Source organism: Athene noctua, chromosome 9, assembly GCF_965140245.1.
Source record: "Athene noctua chromosome 9, bAthNoc1.hap1.1, whole genome shotgun sequence".
Taxonomy (NCBI): Eukaryota; Metazoa; Chordata; class Aves; order Strigiformes; family Strigidae; genus Athene; species Athene noctua.
The window spans coordinates 17,463,441-17,481,208 of record NC_134045.1 but is presented as its reverse complement, the minus strand read 5'-3'; the positions used below and the strand labels follow the sequence as shown (position 1 = coordinate 17,481,208).

The following is a 17,768-nucleotide window of genomic DNA, read 5'->3' as shown; positions in this document are numbered from 1 at the left end:
CCGGGACGAGGCTGGATTCGTACCGCAGGGAACGGCGGAGGGGGCTGAGGGCCGCGGCGCTCGAGCAAAGGCGGAGCCGCCGCCGCCGCCCGGCCCCACCGCGGGGCCGGGGCCGGGGCCGGGGCGGCGGCTGCCGGGCGGGACCGTGTCCGCGGTGCCCCCGCGGGATCCCCGCCCGCAGCAGCGGGGCGGGGGCGCTGGGACGGGCTGAGGGGCAGCCCCGGGGCAGGCGGCGGAGCCCATCCACCCCCCGCCCCGACCGTACGGCCCCGCCACCCCCCAGATTTGGGGATGCTGGAACTTTTTTTCACGTTTCCGCAGTGTCACGATTTCCGCTTCCCTCCTTCAAAAAAAAAAAAAACACCAAACCACCCAACCAAAAACCAAAAAGAGCCAGCACCGCAGAGCGCCGCCCGCGCTCCGCTCCTCGCCAGCCCGCGGCCGCCGGAGCCGCTCAGAGCCATGGAGGAGCCCGAGCCCGCGGGGGCCGCCGCGCCGCCGCCCGCGCTGCGCTCGCTGCTGCCGCCCCGGGAGCTGCTCGGCTCCCGCAAGGGGCAGCTCCTCCTCGCCGAGTCGGTAAGGGCAGGGGCAGTCCCCGCGGGAGGCGGGGGGGGCGCACGGATTTGGGGAGGGCGGCCGGGGCCGGACCGCAGCCCCCCCTCGCGTCACCCCGGTGAGGCCGGGGGCTCCGGGCGTGCCCCCCCGTAACGTGCCGGTCACCTCCGGCGACAGCGGCGGTGCGGAGGGCAGCGGGCGCCGCCCGGTTCTGAGCTGAACAGACCCGGGCCGGTGCCGCCCGTCTGCCCGACCCCGGCGGGGCGGTACCGAGGGAGCGCACGACCGGGGGGAGGCGGCGGGAGCCCCGCCAACGGGGGGGGCAGCGCGGGGCTGAAAGCGGAGGTGACTGTGTTCAGGCAGAGCAGACTAGGAACCCCAAATACTCGTCCCATTCAGCTTCCAAGGCCCCTCAGCGCGTTTCCCTGCAGCAGGATCCCCTTTTCGGTTAAAAACGGCCTTGGCTGCGCTTTAACTTACTTGCACCGTGAATCCAGTGACCGCCGCTGCCCTGATTGGCACGATCTCCCCGCGCCATGGGGGAGGCATGGCTTACAAGACATCCTGTCCTGAGAATGCTCAAGAAAAACCTTCTCATTAATTTATGATGTACGGCATTACAGAGGGCATCGCGATCTCATAACTTTTGTCCCAAGCGCTCCCAAAGCTGTTTGTCCCAGACCTGAGAGGGACGCGCTCGCTCCCTGCTATGGAGCCAGTAGCTTCCCGTGAAAGTACCAAATAATAATCATTAGCCTGGCGCTGGACACACTGCTCCCCCAGAAACATACTGTAGTTCTTCCTTTAGGTCCAAGTTCTGAGATGGGAGCTGGTGACAATTATAGGCCTTTGATTTTTGGTGTAACACTGCCTGGTATTCTACTCGTAAAGGCTTAAAGCCTGACAGCTGGAACAGTACACCCCTGGCAGGGAAGAGGAAAAAAACTTACCCCCATGGATAGTGGGTATTTCACAATCAAAAGTTAAATTTTAAGAGGAAGTCAGTTGATTGAAATTAGACCTTCAACATCATTTATACTAGAAATAATGATGTTTAAACACTAAGTTCTCTGTCATTTTAGCAGGAGTTTTGACAGCAGGTAGTCAATACCCGGACAGCCCAAACTAGCAGTCAGGTACATGGAGCGCTGTTCAGAGGTGTGAGGTGTCTCTGGCTGTCCCCTCTGCTAGCTCAGGGAGGGAAACAAGGACATTCGAGAAAGGGAAGGAATGGGCAGAAGGAGGCAGCGTGGGCAGGCTCAGGCCGGCCCTTCCCTACCAGCCCGGTGGGTTTGTGAGGCTGCGGGCACTGGGCTGGCTTCGAGAGGAGGTGAAGGTGACTTCTGGGGTGGGGAACGCAGGCCTCAGGCTGGGTAGCAATGGGCCACGGGCTGTATCAGCTCCATGAAAAAATGCGGTAAAAATTCCAGGTACCCCCCATCACTCATACAGCATCTGTAGTTTACAAAAACACAGGTTTAGAAGATAGCAAAGCCCAGCTACCTTTGCTCCTTTGGCACGTGTTTTTGTTACATACTAAAACATATACTGGAATTTCCTATACAAGCTTACAGCCAGTAAACTATGACTTTCAGAGAGCCTGGCTTTTTAACATCTCGGAATGATGACCTATTTGAAGAATACTGTTTTGGTCATGGGATCAGACTCACCCTTTTGTTGTCATAGAGAAGTACTGACTATGCCTCCTTGGAGTAATAAAAACTGCTCTGTCTTGACAAAACAGGGATTTATCCTTTGTAAGGCCACTCAGGGCTTCCTCAGGGTTTGGCTGGCTGAAAGCAGCTCTAAAATCCCATCCGCCCAAGCTGCAGCGAAGCTTTCTGTGTGCTACTTGCAGGCCAGCCCACGTGCTTAGGATGTCGTTTCCTGGCAGAGGGGAGGCAGCGGTAGTTTCTCTCCAGTTGTCTCAGCTTTGCCAGAAGAAATCCTTGAAGGCAACAAAGACCCCAGAATAAATCCAGTCTGTATACAATTAGAGAAATGCAGAGCCAAATAACTGAGAATGAGTCCAAGTGAAATCTATCACAGTTTAAATCTGTGTTTCATCTTTAGCTTTGTATTTCTTGTCTTGAATGTTTGATTTTTTTCCTCTTTGACACAGTATTCATGTGGGGCGGGGTTGGGTTCTGCACAAGTGTATGTAAATAATATTCATGGGATATAGATTTTGACTAGTGTCTTTTGTTCAGAAACAAAATGGGGTTCTCATTGTTACCAAACACCTCTGTCACATCACTATTCAGCCGCTTGGCAAGTCTTGAGAAATGTGCTTTATTTCTGTCTTTAAAGTCACCCAAGCACTGGCATCTCTGCAGGTAGAGCAGAAGTTCTCTGTTCAGCTACAGGAAATGCCAAGTTAGTTTTTTCAACATTCAAAAAACAAACGACCACATACTGAAAAATATATTGCCACCGAAGCAAAGTAGCAACTTGCAAACATATCTTGACTGGGGTAGATGGTTATACTTCTCCTTTTCAGTCTGTGGCAGAAAGGGAACAGAAGTTGGCTTCAGCCAATTCCCTCAGCCCAGCAACCGTGCTGGTTGTGTACTTGGTGGAAGTAATCTCATTAAAAAGCCTTGTTTTGCCCAGTAGAAATGGCTGGCAAATGATCACTTCAGCTGCTAAGAGTTATAGCGGACTGACTCAGACTTTGTAAATGAAGACACCTGCCACCTTGACGCCAGCGTGTCCCCGTCCTTTGCCGGCAACGGTTGCTCTGTTCAGGCTGAAGGGAACTGCTACAGCCACTTTTAAAAAATAACATTTACACACATTTTCACATAAAGCGAGTATGCATATTTACAATGTTCGGGTGTAATTTTCATGTCATCATGTAAACTGTGGGCTATCAGGTCTGGGAACTCTGGTGCTTCCTCTAGAACAAGTTAGGCTGGCAATGAAGCTGATTACTGCTAGAAGCTTAATTATAATCTCAAATTTTATTCAGAGAAGGACGTTCCCCTCACCCCCCTGCTCATTTTCCTTTTGATCTTCCGGCCTTATTAATTTTTTATTCCACCTGGGATAGCTACACAGCCACAAAGAAGCAGTAACATCAAGTACATGTATAAGCTTTGCTGTCTCTCCTAATCCTATTTATTCTGTTTTGGTCCTCCGCTTTCTAACCACCGTTCTTTATCTCCCAGGTTAATTTTTCTCTTTCTTTTTTCCTTTCTATTCTCTCCCCATACCATTATTTCTTCCATGTATTTTAACACTCTTCATCTCTTAAGCTACTCATTTTTCCTAAATAATCAACTTGCTGTCTTGAAGGGCAGCATCTCATCCATGCTCTTTTCCCTCTTAAGAAATACATTTTTTTCAGTTGCCTCTGTCCTGTGTTGGAACCGTTTAACAGCCACTGTCATACCTGCCACCAGAGCTTGTCTGGGCAAGATCCACAGTTACACACTCTGCTGCTCACCCTGGCTACTTCAGTCAAGCTTTTGTGTTTGCCCTGGTGACTATTTTAATTGGCATCTCCTTAGTCTCCTATAGCCAGTATATAGTGGCACTACATGCTTTTTTAATAAAAATGTAGTGTGAATATGTAAGGTTGTCCTGTATAAGACACAAAGGATGTAGAAATCATTATGCCTGTTTTTCTCCTCTTTTCCTGTCTTCTGTCTTTTCAGTCTTCTCTGAACTGACCTTCACAACTGAAACTTCCAGCTGCTCTGTGTAAAGCCTCCTTTGAAGAAGACCCCTCTGCCTTTCTCTGGGTCTGTAGCCAGAAGGCAACCCGTGCAGCTCATTCTGGGGGAACCAAGAACCTCAGCTCCATGACAAGTACGACGGAGAAGTAGTAACTGAATAGCAGAGACCACTAAGTGGTCTAATTTCTCTCTCTGCCAATAAACAATAACAAAATGCACTCTTGTCCAAAAGAGTTCACCGCTAGCCACTTTTAAAACTGTTTAAGCAAACCTGTTCTTTTCCACGGAGGGGAAACGAGGAGCAGGCTTTTGATGGCGCAAAGCAGCGCGCAGAGGGCACTGGGGTGTGTGTAGTACTGTGCAGTGATGTCAGCTGCTTCCTGGCACCTGCATCATCCCCGACGTCCCCGGAGGGACTGTTCTCCCTGCACAGAGGAGACAAACGCCTTCATACTCTGCCATGACCTCAGCACTTCAGCAGTCCACCCTCCCTTAAGCAGCACAGTGCTCTCTAACCATTGTAACGAATAACTTTTCATACCTTAAACTGCAAATTAATTATATGATAAAGAATAACTTCATAATGCCTGGCCAGTTTAAGAAGCCCAGCAACGCAATAATACAATTTTCTCTCAATAATTACATGGGAGAAAATTACTTTTTGAAACACAATACCCAAGAAGTTTAAGTACATTCCCATTCCCACAAAAAAAAGGTGTTCAGTGAAAAATTAGGCTTGATTTTCTATGATCTTATCACTGCCAGACTATGAAAGGGTCCTGTTCTGTTCTTTACTGCACTAGAGCTTTGTGCATCCAAATAGTCCTCCACAGTGAAGCTGTCAACAATCACACCAAACTTTCAACAGCATTGCAAGAACAACTCAGAGTCCTAGCTATTATCAATGCCAAGGATGTAATCCCAAGGGAAAAAGAAACCCCCAGTGTAAATACAAATGGACAAAACTGAGAAAACACTGCATTTTTTTCCTCCCAGAAGCCACAGTACTTTCTGAGTTTAAAAATGCTAGAAATGAACTTGAAACTGCATTGAGCCTCACAAACTTCCTTTCTAGCTGTTGGTTTTGCTTTTTTTTTAGCACCAGCACAGAGCTGTTAGAAAAATTACAAGATTCCATTGCTTGACCTTTCTCTGAAATCACTTTTAAACCCACAATTTCTGGAAAAAAGGTGCAGAACAAGTGTGATGTGCAGTGGATCATCTATGGTCTTTAGAGGGGTCAGGCTATATTCTAAAAGTTACTTCTGAGTTTGTTGGTTCTAGAGCAACTTTCAGTTTGCCAGATGTTGTCTCAAAGACTTGAAGTCTGAGAAAGTAAGTAGGTAGGTGTTCATTATTTCTGGGCACAGATTTATATTGTGGGAGTATATTTTTTTAATTACCAAATTTTTAGGTGACATCAAGTGCTTGTTAGTGGCACTGCAACTAAATGGTCAGACAAGATAACAAAATATCTACCTCCTTTCATAATTCAGAAACGACAGTAATAGATAATATCCAGTATTGCTCAGGGAGTCCATGCACTCCACCTGTCAGACAAGGAAATAAGCTCTAAACAACGGGAAATGAGAAACATTGTCTAAAGCCAAGAGCTTTGTGGGCTCTTGTATTACACAGGTCTGTCCCCAAATTACCGAATAGATCTGACACTAAAATCCATGTCAGGGCTGTGATGTAGTCATCAAGGAGACAAAAAAGAAGAAAACTGAAGAACAAGCTGTAGCACCATAGCCATCACCTGACAGAGCCTTCAGGCACCTCCTTCCTTTTGTTTTTCTAATGTCGGCCTGCCTCCCCCTCCAGCCTTGACTCAATGAAGGCTGTAGCATCTAAAAATACTGATTTTCATACCCTCATTCTCAAAATCTGGTCCACTGTTTTATAGGTGTGTATTTCACCTAAAACCTTCCTTGGGCCTTTTCAGTCTCTGAATGCTGGTAAAATGAGGAGTGGTACTTAACTGGAGAGCAGTTACCACGCTTCATGTCAGATTCTTTCCCTTTTACGATCATCATCACTACTCTGTTGAAATCAAGGGACTTCCTGTAAATCAAGAGTGGTGTTTTTTTTAATGTGGCCTCGGCGTGCACTTCCCATGCACAACGTAGAGTCGGGAGTGGAGAGCTGGGACGGGCTGGACTCGAGCCCACCACTCAAGGTGATGGCAGGAGTGCAGTTACTGTTATCAGGGCTGAGGAACAGGCAGCAGGAGACTGCTGTGATCCTACCAATAACCAAGCGGTTTGTTTGAGCAAGTAGCTGGCCTGTTAACTAGATTTTAAAATGGACAACTAATATTTCCCCAGATGCCAGGTTCTCTGGATCAGACCAAATTAGAAAGCTGCCATAGTCAGACTTGTCTCTTCAGCAACTTACCTTGCAGCCCAGCAGGAATCCCGCTGGGACACCGGCACGATGGAGCAGGAGCCCCTTGGCGTGCTCTTGCTGCAAAACAAGTTTCTGTTTGGATCCTGAGCCGTTTTACAGCAGGGTCTTGGGCACTGCACTGCATTTCAAACCATGTGGACCTGCCCTGCGCCATCAGGGTGAGGGGAAGACAGTGGGAAACTTAAGTTACACAAATGACCATAAGGGTGATCTTAAGAGAACACAAACACTCTTCGTTTCACCTAACAGTTCTGACAGAAAATCTTTTTCTCCGTATAAAGGCAGACAGAGCACAAGAGTTACTGTATCAAACAGAATCAAGATCAAAGTGATCTCTACTGTGTAGCATTAACTTACATATCTGAAATTCACTTCTGTTCCTCCCCTCGCTGCTGTAGTATGATGGATTATTTAACACTGGTTTTAATCCTTTTATGACAGATCTACCAAGCTTAGTTCAGGTCTAATGTTCTGCTATTGAAAGGGGCTTGGTTGGTGGGACCTATCCTGAACACGTCTCCTCCCGGCTGCTGTTTGTCCCTTCATGCTTCTCTTTCTCTACATCTCAGCATTCACACTTTCCTGTAGCCAGAAAAAGGAAGAGATTATTTTTGAACACCAGAACAAGAAAGAAAAAGTGTCCTAGCTACATGGTGATTTCTTTTTAAATCAAGAAAACATGAAACCATATCTAATTTATGTTCCACAAATGCAGCTGAAGCAGATTCACAAAGTTAAAGTCCAGTCCTTTCTGGTTTTATTCCATGGGGGTGGGAAGGGAATAGGTGGTGTGATAGGACGGAGGAAGAAGTCCTCTCTCCTCTTAGTAGTTTTCAAGTTCTGTTATATCCATTTCCCTTCAAACAGTACTTGCCATTTTTCAGTCACAGAAATAAAATACCACGTTAAGGATAAGATACAGTCAGTGCATGAGTTCCCTCCACTATATGAGAAGTATAAAAAAACCCACAAAGTGGCTATGTAAGCAATCAGCAAGTAATAATAGGATAAATAACAACACATAGGGTTAATATTAACAGGTAACAGGCCTTGATGCAGAAGTGAACCCTATGTATTCTACCAGATCGGTTTCCTACTACCCAATGACATGAGAACAATGCACAGGCACTTTATGATAAATATAGTATCTTACTAAAAATGTCACATCCTCTTGAACTTCACCACCCAGTCCTAATGGATCAAAACAATATACTCCAGCTGCGACCATCCCGGTCAAGAACTGACTGCTTTCCCCCAAATCAGGCTTAGAATAAAGGCTAGTTAATTAATATTATAAATTAATATTAATAAATACTCCTATAACTTAATAAAATAACTAAATGAAGACATTATTTCAGCAGGATTGAACTGCTTAGGTGCCCCCTAAACCTAAATGGGCTCTTTTGATACACGTATTTGAGAGTTCACTGACCTCTCATAGGAGTAACAATTAATTATAGCAGCCGTATCATTCAGGTATAATAATGATTTTTTTTTTTCAGGTGGTTGCCAGGAAAACATGGCAGCAACAAGCAAAGAAATCCATAGATCTGAAATGTAATGAGGCGAATGCATTGATCATCACAGTCCAAACATTCATGCTTTTCAAGAAGCCACATCTGCCTTTTGATATGCCACCTGGGGGAAAATACTCCATCTATTTTCAGTATTACAGGAGCGGGAATGTCAGTGTCCCACTTTAAAATTTAGAAGTTCAAAAAATCCTTGTAATCTAATGCTCAAACAGTACCTACTGCTATGTTGACCAAAAGCATCTCTGAGCATTGCTAAGGCAGAGATTTGTCTCCAAGAGGAGCGGCCTAATAGAGCAGCTTGTGTGTAAACTAGCACATAACACTCACACTTGCAGAAAATGTTTTATTTGGTATGCTAGCTACTTTTTTTTTTTTAAGCTGATTTGAAGAAAACAGCAAGCAGTTAGATGAGGTAGTGGAGCAGTAGGGTCAGAGCCACGTCTTGGAGGTGACCAACTCCCAGTATATCATTTGAAAGTTTTAAGTTTCTCCATAGTTCCCTCAACTCCCACTTTCACAAATACAGTGGCTCAAAATTCAGAAGTGTAGCACAGCACTTCAGCAGTGTCTAGTTTAGGTGAAAATGCATTTCCTTTAGCCATTTCTTCATTGTGAAATTTTCTATTTTGAGCCATATTCTGAAGGTATTCTAACTGAATGGGAAAACAAACGCCATTTTTATTATTTTGTGGAGTTAGGAAACATCATGGAGATAAAACAAATCTATGGGAGTTATTTGTGCTGTTACTCTCTAAAACAGCTGTCTACACTGGAAAACTAGAACCAGAGACTTACAGAAATCACAGAATAATTAATTCTCAGCTCTTTTCTATCCATCAACAGCAGACTTTTTCTTTCAACTCTAAGAAGATTATAAATGCTGAGTTACTTTGGGCTATCTGAGCAATGATTTGGATTTCAAATGAGAACTGTCACAGTTGAAAGATTAAAGCTCCATTTTCTTGGCAATGCCCTAGTATTTTCAGAATTATGTTGTCAGAACTGTTTACAATCCAGAGCTAATTATTCACTCAGAGAGGTGCAAATCCACTAAGCTCTCCAGAAAGTCAATTTCACACGCATTGAAATAAATGCCATTACTTCAGATTTATTCCATGCTAAACAAGAAAATACATTTGGCCCAAGAAAAAAAAAAAAAAAAAAAAGTAGGAAGCAAGATATGCCATCACCAGCAGCCCTGGCAGAAATATGCAGGGAGAGTAACGCTTCAAAGCTGCTCAGCTGCCTGAGGCTCTGCTATTCCATGTGAATAACTAGTTTTCCCTTTACTCTAGGTGCTGTCATTTATCATCTTTATCTGCTATATTGCATCTCTAGCTACCTCTTTCATGATGGCACCACTCCTAGAGTTTCTGCTGGCCCTGTTTCTTTTTTTTGCCTACGCCTCCAAACTTAATGAGAAGTTTAAAGGACTCTACTGGCCTTTGATGGTAAGTGAAATGTGCAATATAAATGCAGAGATTTAATTGTACAGTATAACATGAGTAAAAGGGACTATACGGGAGTTTAGGCTGACTGTTAACAACTTCACCCCCTTACTAGAAACTTGCCTTCCCTTCAAAAGGGCCCAAAGCACTCTTTAAACTGTGCTATGCTACAGCTCTAGCTTTCTTGGTGCTGACACAAAGTATGGTTTTATTAAAGCACAGAACTTATGCCTGATTCCCAGAAAATGGCTCAGAGCTGGATCTTCAGAAGCAGGCAACATCAGCCTAACTAAGTCTGACCACTCCTGGGGGCTCCTTTAATATTGCTACCCTTACAAATGGGGAAACTGAGGCATGCTATATAGTGATCCATGTACTTTACTAAAACGTTTTAAAATTCTCAGGTAAGTTGAGATGCAGAGTCATACTGACAGATAAACAAAGAGACAGCTACTTTTGTTAAGGGGAGAAGCCTTGCAGCCCTTGCCTGCAGATGCTCATGCACACAGAGGAAACCACTGGCTAGTCAGGGCGTTTTCAGGTTGGTACTTGCAGGCAGTTACTGCACACTGGCCACTGGATGTCTCTGTTGCTTCAAATATACACTCCAAAGGGACCGTCTGTCTAGCACAAATACTTCCAAAAAACGCTCATCTAATCGATCTGGATTCGCTTTTGGTACAGTCTAGCAATAGTTCATCATAGGGAGATTTGAATTAGAGCTCTCAACAGTAGAGAAATGGCATTAGCAAGGCCACTGGTGGATAAAAGTATAGCAGTGACTTTGACTATGCCAGTGCGTGGTTCTCAGCTGGTAATCTCAGTTCCATTGTTTTCCCATGTTATGCACGCAGCTGATTCCAGAACTAAGACAAAAAACCAACAGGTATGTTTGTTATGTCCACCACCGTAATATACTCCAGCCACAGAATGTAGATAACTGACCTTGTCCTCACTTCAGAAGAGTCAGGCTTCTTACAGGATTTGTGTTTTGAGACAGAATCTTACTTACCCCTCTGTTCTGAAAAGGCAGATCTAACTGTCAACAGAGGTCAAGATACCATTATTCCAGCTCACTCTGGGAATCCCAGCTCTTTATTTAATATACAGTTCAGAGACACTGCTGGCCCCAGCACGTTGCTGCCCGTACTATAGTGCATGGCCCCTGCCCTGCAGAGCTGCAGTCTCAGCCACAGAAACACGTATTTCAATGATAGCAGCAGGTACGGTCACTCCAGGCTAGCTGTTGGAGTTACAAGTGTACATACGAAATATAAATCGTAGTTTTAAACACTAAACAAAGGGTTTAGTTCCTAAATGAGGACTTCCTACAGACAGGCCTACTTCTATATAGAAGTAAATGCACACCTGTTCCCCACAGGAACAGAGTCTTTGCTGCCACGAGTTCTGCTCGAAGATGAGTATTTTTAAGGCATTTCAAATGATTCTTCTATTAGAGCCCTTGCTGCGCTCCAAGTTAAACATCACCGAAAGGTGGCCCTCCTCAGCCTGAAGAAAGGTCTGCCTGACATAAGCATGTTAAAAGTAGGAGTTATACCAACATCTGTAAGAGCAGAAGCTTATGCCAGGATTCTGGTCATCTCTCATTTTAAAATATTTCCCAGATGAGCCATTCATCCGCTACAAAATACCAGGCTGTAGTCACACTCCAGCATCAGGCAAGTCCACTGATGCAACAACAAAGGTTTTTAGTGGTCATTTCTGAAATAATTCTTAGAGGAGTTTGTAATGTTGGAATTACATGACTAATCTGAGAATGCAACATTGCTTATTTTACAGGATTTCTTGCGGTGTGTCACTGCTGCCATTATTTACTTTGCCATTTCAATTGCTGCTGTCTCAAAATATAATGATGGAGCATCTAAAGCAGCAGGAGTAAGTAGACGCGAGTTTTCCACTTAAGTATTCTGGTGAAGTGCGTATGGACATACTTTAGAAACAATTCGATTTTGACCCCGTTCTAAGTAGCAGAAGTTTCTTCAATTAACTGAGATTGCCTAAAGCAAGGAAGAAATGGTCAGCTATTGAGAAAACTGTGTTTTGAATCAATGAATAGTTTTTTCATTCTAATAGTGCTGCTCAATGTTAACTGTACTACTTAGGGAAGGCATCTATTCTGCTTTTTAATTTCACCAGCTGTACAGGGAGTATAAACTTCTCTGTTCCTGCAAGATTCTCTTGCAAGATCCTTGAATTGAGGGAATAATAATAATTAAAATAACCAAACCTGTAACTACTAAGGACAGTCTAAAATAAGTAATTTCAACCTCCTGCACGTACTGCTTGACTTTACTTGGATGAATTGAAACAAGAGCAGTGTCATTTTACCCTCCAGTACACAGACTGCCCAGGAGAGAGCCTTTGCCATCAGCATTTTGTGTTCAGAAATGGGATACAGCCTCACCATCTGCAACTTGACTCTAAGCATCAATAATGTATGCAATATAAATAAAATCTGCATAATTTTAAAAGATAGGGAAGAACAATACCCAGTAGTGTTAGTCAGCCAGCCTTACCAAACCATCCCAAGTCACACACAATTTCAAAACAAAGACCTTATTTTAATCTTTGCCACTCTGTTTAGACATGGAGCAATGCAACGTAGCATTTACCCTAGCTTCTCAGGCTGAAAACCAGCCTATTCTTGCCACACTGCTGCTTCTTTGACACTAAATAGGTAACTCCAGAATCATATTATCTCAATCTATTTCACTGCTACAGACATGTCTCCTTGAAAAGCAGTAAAAAATTATTTCCAGAGAAATTGAGGTGATTTCTTGGTGGCAAACAGATGCCCTGGGATGGTGGAGGTGCAGGTTATGTTCTGTAGCTCTTGGCACGGGACAGTGGTGATGCTCAGAACGTGCCCAGAGCCAGAGAGGGATGTAGCCTGGGGAAGGGCTAAGGACACATCTGATAGAGCAGCTGCAGGGTTCACTACTCAAGCTCCCAAATTAGCTGCAATTTAGTTGATGCCGATGGGTCGTGAGACATGTCCCTTCCCTGTCTTTGTAGAAAGGCACAAGCCAAAAATAAGCCCAAGTTTTCTTTAAGCATTCTTCTGTCAGTTAGACTTATCTTGGTTTGTCATTGATGGACATGACCTGTTGTTAAAAGAGGGTATTATTTTGCCATTTTAGGTGTTTGGATTTGTAGCCACAATAGTGTACGCCATTGATTTCTACATAACCTTCAATGACCTGGTTACTTTTCTCAAGCAAGGCAGTTCTGATTCCCCTGAAGGGCGCAAGTCAGAAGGTAGGTAAAATTCCCCATTTCGGTTATACTAGCGTGTAACGTGAGATTTTCTTCTCCATTACACCCTTCACAGGGGAGCAAGAGCGCTCAATAAACAGTTTCTGTTCTTGGCTACGTTGGTTTTCTATGACTATGCTGAATTATGAAGCTGCTTAGTCTTAAAATACAACTGTAATTTAAGTGATTTAAAAAAGATAACTAGCAAGTCAGGAATATAAAGTTTCTCAGAGTTTTGCACCATCTAGTTTTGAAAAGCCCCAATCCAATTATAGAAATTACTGTGCAGCACAGACTTTTTTCCTCCTGCCAACATGTCTTTCTTTAAAAGCAAACATCTATCTTTTTTTTTTTCTTTTGATAACTTGATAATTAACATCCATTAGTCCACAGTCTTTTATTTCCAATAGTGCTTTTCTCTTCATCAGCTCCTCGTCACGATTACCTCTTATTCGGGGTCAAGCTTTGACAATCTGTGGGAAAATGGCCTTGAAATCCAAGGGCCACACAGCATAAAATTAATGAGATTGTTACCAAATGTCTTTCTAATATACAAGGTGCAGTCTACCTCAAATCAGAGAGATCCACTCAGACAAAGATAAAAAGAGGGACCTGCTGTTGGGAGTTCAAACCCATTTCAAGTCAGGACACAGGTAGCTATTTTGCAGTACCCAGGAGCCCAAATCATGCCCGTGTGATACTAGTTAGTGCACCGACAAAGATGAAAAAGACTCCACACTTAAAAAACAAACAAAAAATCCCCAAACCCTGAAAAACACCCCACACAAAACCAAAACCCACAAAAACCCTCAAAAACAAACACTCAGGACATGTACAGAACCCTAGAAGGCATATAGTAACTCTAACAGTGTTTTCTAGGTATTTTAGTAGACTGTTAAATGTTTTTGAAGATTTAGGCCAAAAAGAGGGACAAAGAAAGGAAGAATTAAAGGAACAGCTCATAGGATACAGACTGTTAAGACTAAAAACTGTTTATCCCCACAAACTGAACTGACCTCAGAAGATCAGGTGACAAGGGCACAAAGTTAGGCTAAAGATTAGATCTAATTTCCCTGGAGTTGGAGAGACAAATATATAAACTTACAAATATGCAGTCATGCAGCTTTGTGTTGATGATTTGACCGTGCAAGGGCTTTGTCCTGCAGCACTGTTCCTCCAGCACCAAACTCTTGTTCACACTGGGGCTCTCAACTGCTGATGCCAGAAATCCCTTCCTTGCAAGCCAAGTCTTGAGCTTGGGCAAGACGTACCTCTGTAGGCCTGTCAGGATTTCTTAACATCTTAAAGCTTCTGGCTTTCAGATACGTTTGATTGGCAGCGCAGAAGGGTGACCCACAGCAAAGGGCAATGCTCGAGTACAGCAAGCATGTCTGCAGCAGACTTCCTCTTGGTGGTCACACTGACAATATTGTCTCTGCAACCTCTTTCATCTGAACTGTTACCTATGTTGTAGTGGTCTAAGGGCATTTCTCAAGTCCTCTGAAACACAATTTAAAGCTCCATCATGTTAGTAAGAACTGTCATTTTACGAGTTTTTTCCTAAATGTGGCACATCCTTTGAAGCAGACACCTGCTAAAGAGCAGCAGCTCCCAGCAAGAGCTAAAGTTGATGTGGAGATTTCCAGTTTTCATTTTCAGTATTGTTCCTTGTTTTAAATTTCAGATGAGGACTCCGATTCTGACTCAGACTGAAGAACTGAACACCAACCAAGCGTGAAGGGAAGATGATCAAGCACTTTCCTCTTTGCTGAATGCACTGCCAATTGAAATATCTCCCTTATTTCAACCTTGGTATCCTCTTTCCACCTCACTGTTTATGGAATCACCAAAGCACAGACAGGGCAGTGATGTGGAAAAGGAGATAATTCCCATTGCATTAAGACGTTCCTTCAGAACTATGGATTTTACAGTAGTTCAACCTGCCAGAGAGGTCTGTGTCCAAATAACACATCTCAATTCTCTGCTGCCCCTCTCTACTCAGCACTACAGTGTACTGAGTAAACGGGACCATAGTATTTTAAATGTGTAAGCGGAGCTTTTAATATGCTTTCTTAATTCCAAATCTTTAACACTTATAGCTTTTCTACTTCTTGCTGTGCCAAAGAAGGGAGGCTCAGAATGCCTCTACTTTATTTGTATTTTTCTTGATTAACTAACAGTATTTCTTTATCTGAAGTCTGAATATTCCACTATCTCAAGCACTGAAGGTTATAGTTAACATGTTGGTTTCAGTACATTTATATCTGCAACAAGAAAAAGTGAACTGGAAATCTGCAGTAAGAATAAACCTCAAAAGTATAATTGTTGCTGCAGGGTAGCTGGTTCATCAAATACTCAGTATCACTTTTTTAAGCTGCTTGGATGGGATCACATCCCATCTTCTGCAGTTCCACCACAGAGCAGAGGTAGAACAGAGGAGGCATCTTTGTACCAGCACCCTTCCTACCATTTGTGTGGGAGCCCTTGTACGTGTTTGCACATACAGGTAGGGAAGGCTGGCCACATACCATCCAACAGTACCTGCCTGCAGAAGCCTGGAAATATTTGTGCACAAGATACGACTGTCTGATCTCACGCTGTGCTGCGAACGCTGGCCCTCCCGTGAGAGCTAGAGCTGGATGTCGTCCGCTGGGTTTGCAAAACAGACAACTGTTCTGTAAAACTCAGGATACCTGGACCCCAGGAGGGCAATACATCCTTCCCACTGTGAAAAGGCAAAAAAACCAACCTCCAAACTAAAGAACATCTGCAGTGAAATTAAATTTTCCCCGACCCTTTTTGGGGGAGGGCATGTGTGTGGCGTTTGGTTTGGTTTTTTTTCACCCTGGAAGAACATGATTTATCTCATGGTCTAGTATTCTGGGTGAAAAGCCTTCTGAATTTGCAAAAGGTAGTTTCATGGGGAGCACAACCTACCTTGAAATATTTGTGTCCACCTATGAATGCGTACTGCTTGGAAAATGCCTGGCGTGCTCCTTATATATGGCATCAAACAGGTCTATTTTAAAGAAACCTGTATACATTTAAAAAAAATTAATCTAGTACCAGAACAGGTGGCCTTAACAGGGATTAATTAAAATGAGAGCAGATGGTACTAACAGAGTAAATGAAAAACAGGGATAAAACAATAAAGGCAGATTTCCTTTGAAACAAAATTACCACTTGGGTTCCAATTCCCTGCTAGCAGCTGGCTGCTAACAGGCAGAAACACGGTACCTAGCAGCGAGCAGGGGCTTGGGAAGGTGCTGGCCAGATTCAGAGCTGTCTGACAGGCAGCTCCCACATCTCCTGTTTCCAGACCACTGAGAGAATAAAAGCAAAACAAATGGTTGCTTCTAAATGTGAAATGCTTTTATGAGAAATAGCTCTATGGACCTTTTCCTGTATGAAATTCCATGTTTCTTTTCTGTTATCATATTTTACTGGCACACACTGGGACATCAGGGGACCTGGGCTCATTTTTATATTCAATTGTTTTGTATTTCTCTTTTTTAATTTTTAATTAAAAAATGTACTGCATGTCACAGCTGGAAACTAGTACATGGTTAATATTTAGAAACCATGATGGATTAAACCTCTTTTAATAGAAGTGTTGGGTGTCTTTACTTACTTTAAGACCTGGTTTTACCACCTCGCCTCTGACCAGTGAGAGCAACGGTGTTTCAAGAAACTACCAGGCAGGATGCTGGGTGCTGGGGAGGTGACAATAGCACAGAGCCAGCACTGGAGACCAGTCACTCATGCTTACAAGGAGAAACTTCATCTTTAATGCGTAAGTGTCAAAATTTAACCAAGGATTAGTTTTAGTGTATTTATTAGACATTGGAGATCCAGTGCTCTTACCTGGCAGCTAGTAACATTGTGAACAACAATCCCCTTTGGGTTTACGCTTCACAGACATGTTACAAGCCAAGAACCGCGAGTGTTTTCTAATAATTTTTTCACATTGGAATACTCCTAAAATCAACAGAAGAGGCAAACAAAATTGCTCGTTACATGCTTCAAGACTACTTTAGCAGGCATGCAGTGAATTGCCTGTCCACAGAATTTAATTATTAGCATTCAAGTATTTGATGATTTCATTTATTTCTAAGCAGTTTGCTCTCAAGGTCAAGCACTTGTGTAAGATTCCAGCATTTTATTTGAAAGTATGTTCCCATGACTGAAATAAAATATACTTTTATAAATATCATTTCAGAAAAGAGAATTCAATTAAAAGTAATTACTTTAAAGCCAATTCTGATTGGGGGGGGGGGCGCGCGGGGAATGTCAGGCTGACTCAATCTTTGGTTTATCTCCTGCCAGCCAGCACTAAGCTCAGAGTCTGGTATAGGGCAGAAGAAAAGTCTACTTGTTTTTTTTGGCCTTTACATTTGTTTGCTTATTTTTCCTTAACAAAGTAGCAGGAGCACTGCTTTCTCTGCAATTCAGGATCCACAACACAAGCACAATGTTACACCTGCAGCATGGAGTCCTAATTGAAGTTCTTATTTCAGTGTACTGAAGGGGTGATAACAATCATCATCTCTTTTTGTTCCAAACAGAAGCCATTTCCAAAATCTGTACAGGCTAAGATAAGCCTTCGTTACAAGTGCATGGATTCCCATTTTGAATTCCCGTGCCTGTTAGAGAGCACTCAGCAGCAGAGAAACCTAGGGAGCGATGAGAGTTTCCAGCACGAAGTGTGGAACACATCTATGTTGCAACAAAGCAAGAAGTCTTATGATCTAAACACTGTGAATCAAAGCCACTAACAGGAAGGAAAAATGATCAGCTAGCATCACAGGGGAATGGCTTCATACAGCTCTCACACTGTTTGAAGATGTCTCTCCCTCCTCCCTCCT

General features: G+C 43.6%; 1 protein-coding gene across 2 annotated transcripts; it reads left to right on the top strand.

The window, feature by feature from the left end:
* The first annotated feature begins 359 nt into the window (after positions 1 to 359).
* CMTM3 (CKLF like MARVEL transmembrane domain containing 3) lies at positions 360 to 16,492 on the top strand. 2 transcript variants are annotated; one of them, XM_074913277.1, is made up of 5 exons: positions 360 to 576; positions 9,475 to 9,630; positions 11,428 to 11,523; positions 12,789 to 12,906; positions 14,588 to 16,492. In XM_074913277.1, the coding sequence occupies exons 1-5, from the start codon at positions 463 to 465 to the stop codon at positions 14,614 to 14,616; spliced, it is 513 nt and encodes a 170-aa protein (XP_074769378.1). In that variant the 5' UTR covers positions 360 to 462; the 3' UTR covers positions 14,617 to 16,492. The 2 variants fall into 2 exon arrangements, 1 of the variants encoding a protein (XP_074769378.1); XR_012634192.1 differs by lacking the exons at positions 9,475 to 9,630; positions 11,428 to 11,523; positions 12,789 to 12,906; positions 14,588 to 16,492 and adding an exon at positions 4,215 to 4,440 and having other exon boundaries at positions 437 to 576.
* Positions 16,493 to 17,768: the final 1,276 nt, after the last annotated feature.

What these genes read in the sequence shown, in the direction of transcription:
- CMTM3 (XM_074913277.1), top strand. Translation starts at nt 463, where the DNA reads ATGGAGGAGCCCGAGCCCGCGGGGGCCGCCGCGCCGCCGCCCGCGCTG. An exon ending in GACTCTACTGGCCTTTGATG is followed by an intron (nt 9,631 to 11,427) that starts GTAAGTGAAATG and finishes CTTATTTTACAG; the next exon opens with GATTTCTTGCGGTGTGTCAC. An exon ending in TGAAGGGCGCAAGTCAGAAG is followed by an intron (nt 12,907 to 14,587) that starts GTAGGTAAAATT and finishes TTTAAATTTCAG; the next exon opens with ATGAGGACTCCGATTCTGAC.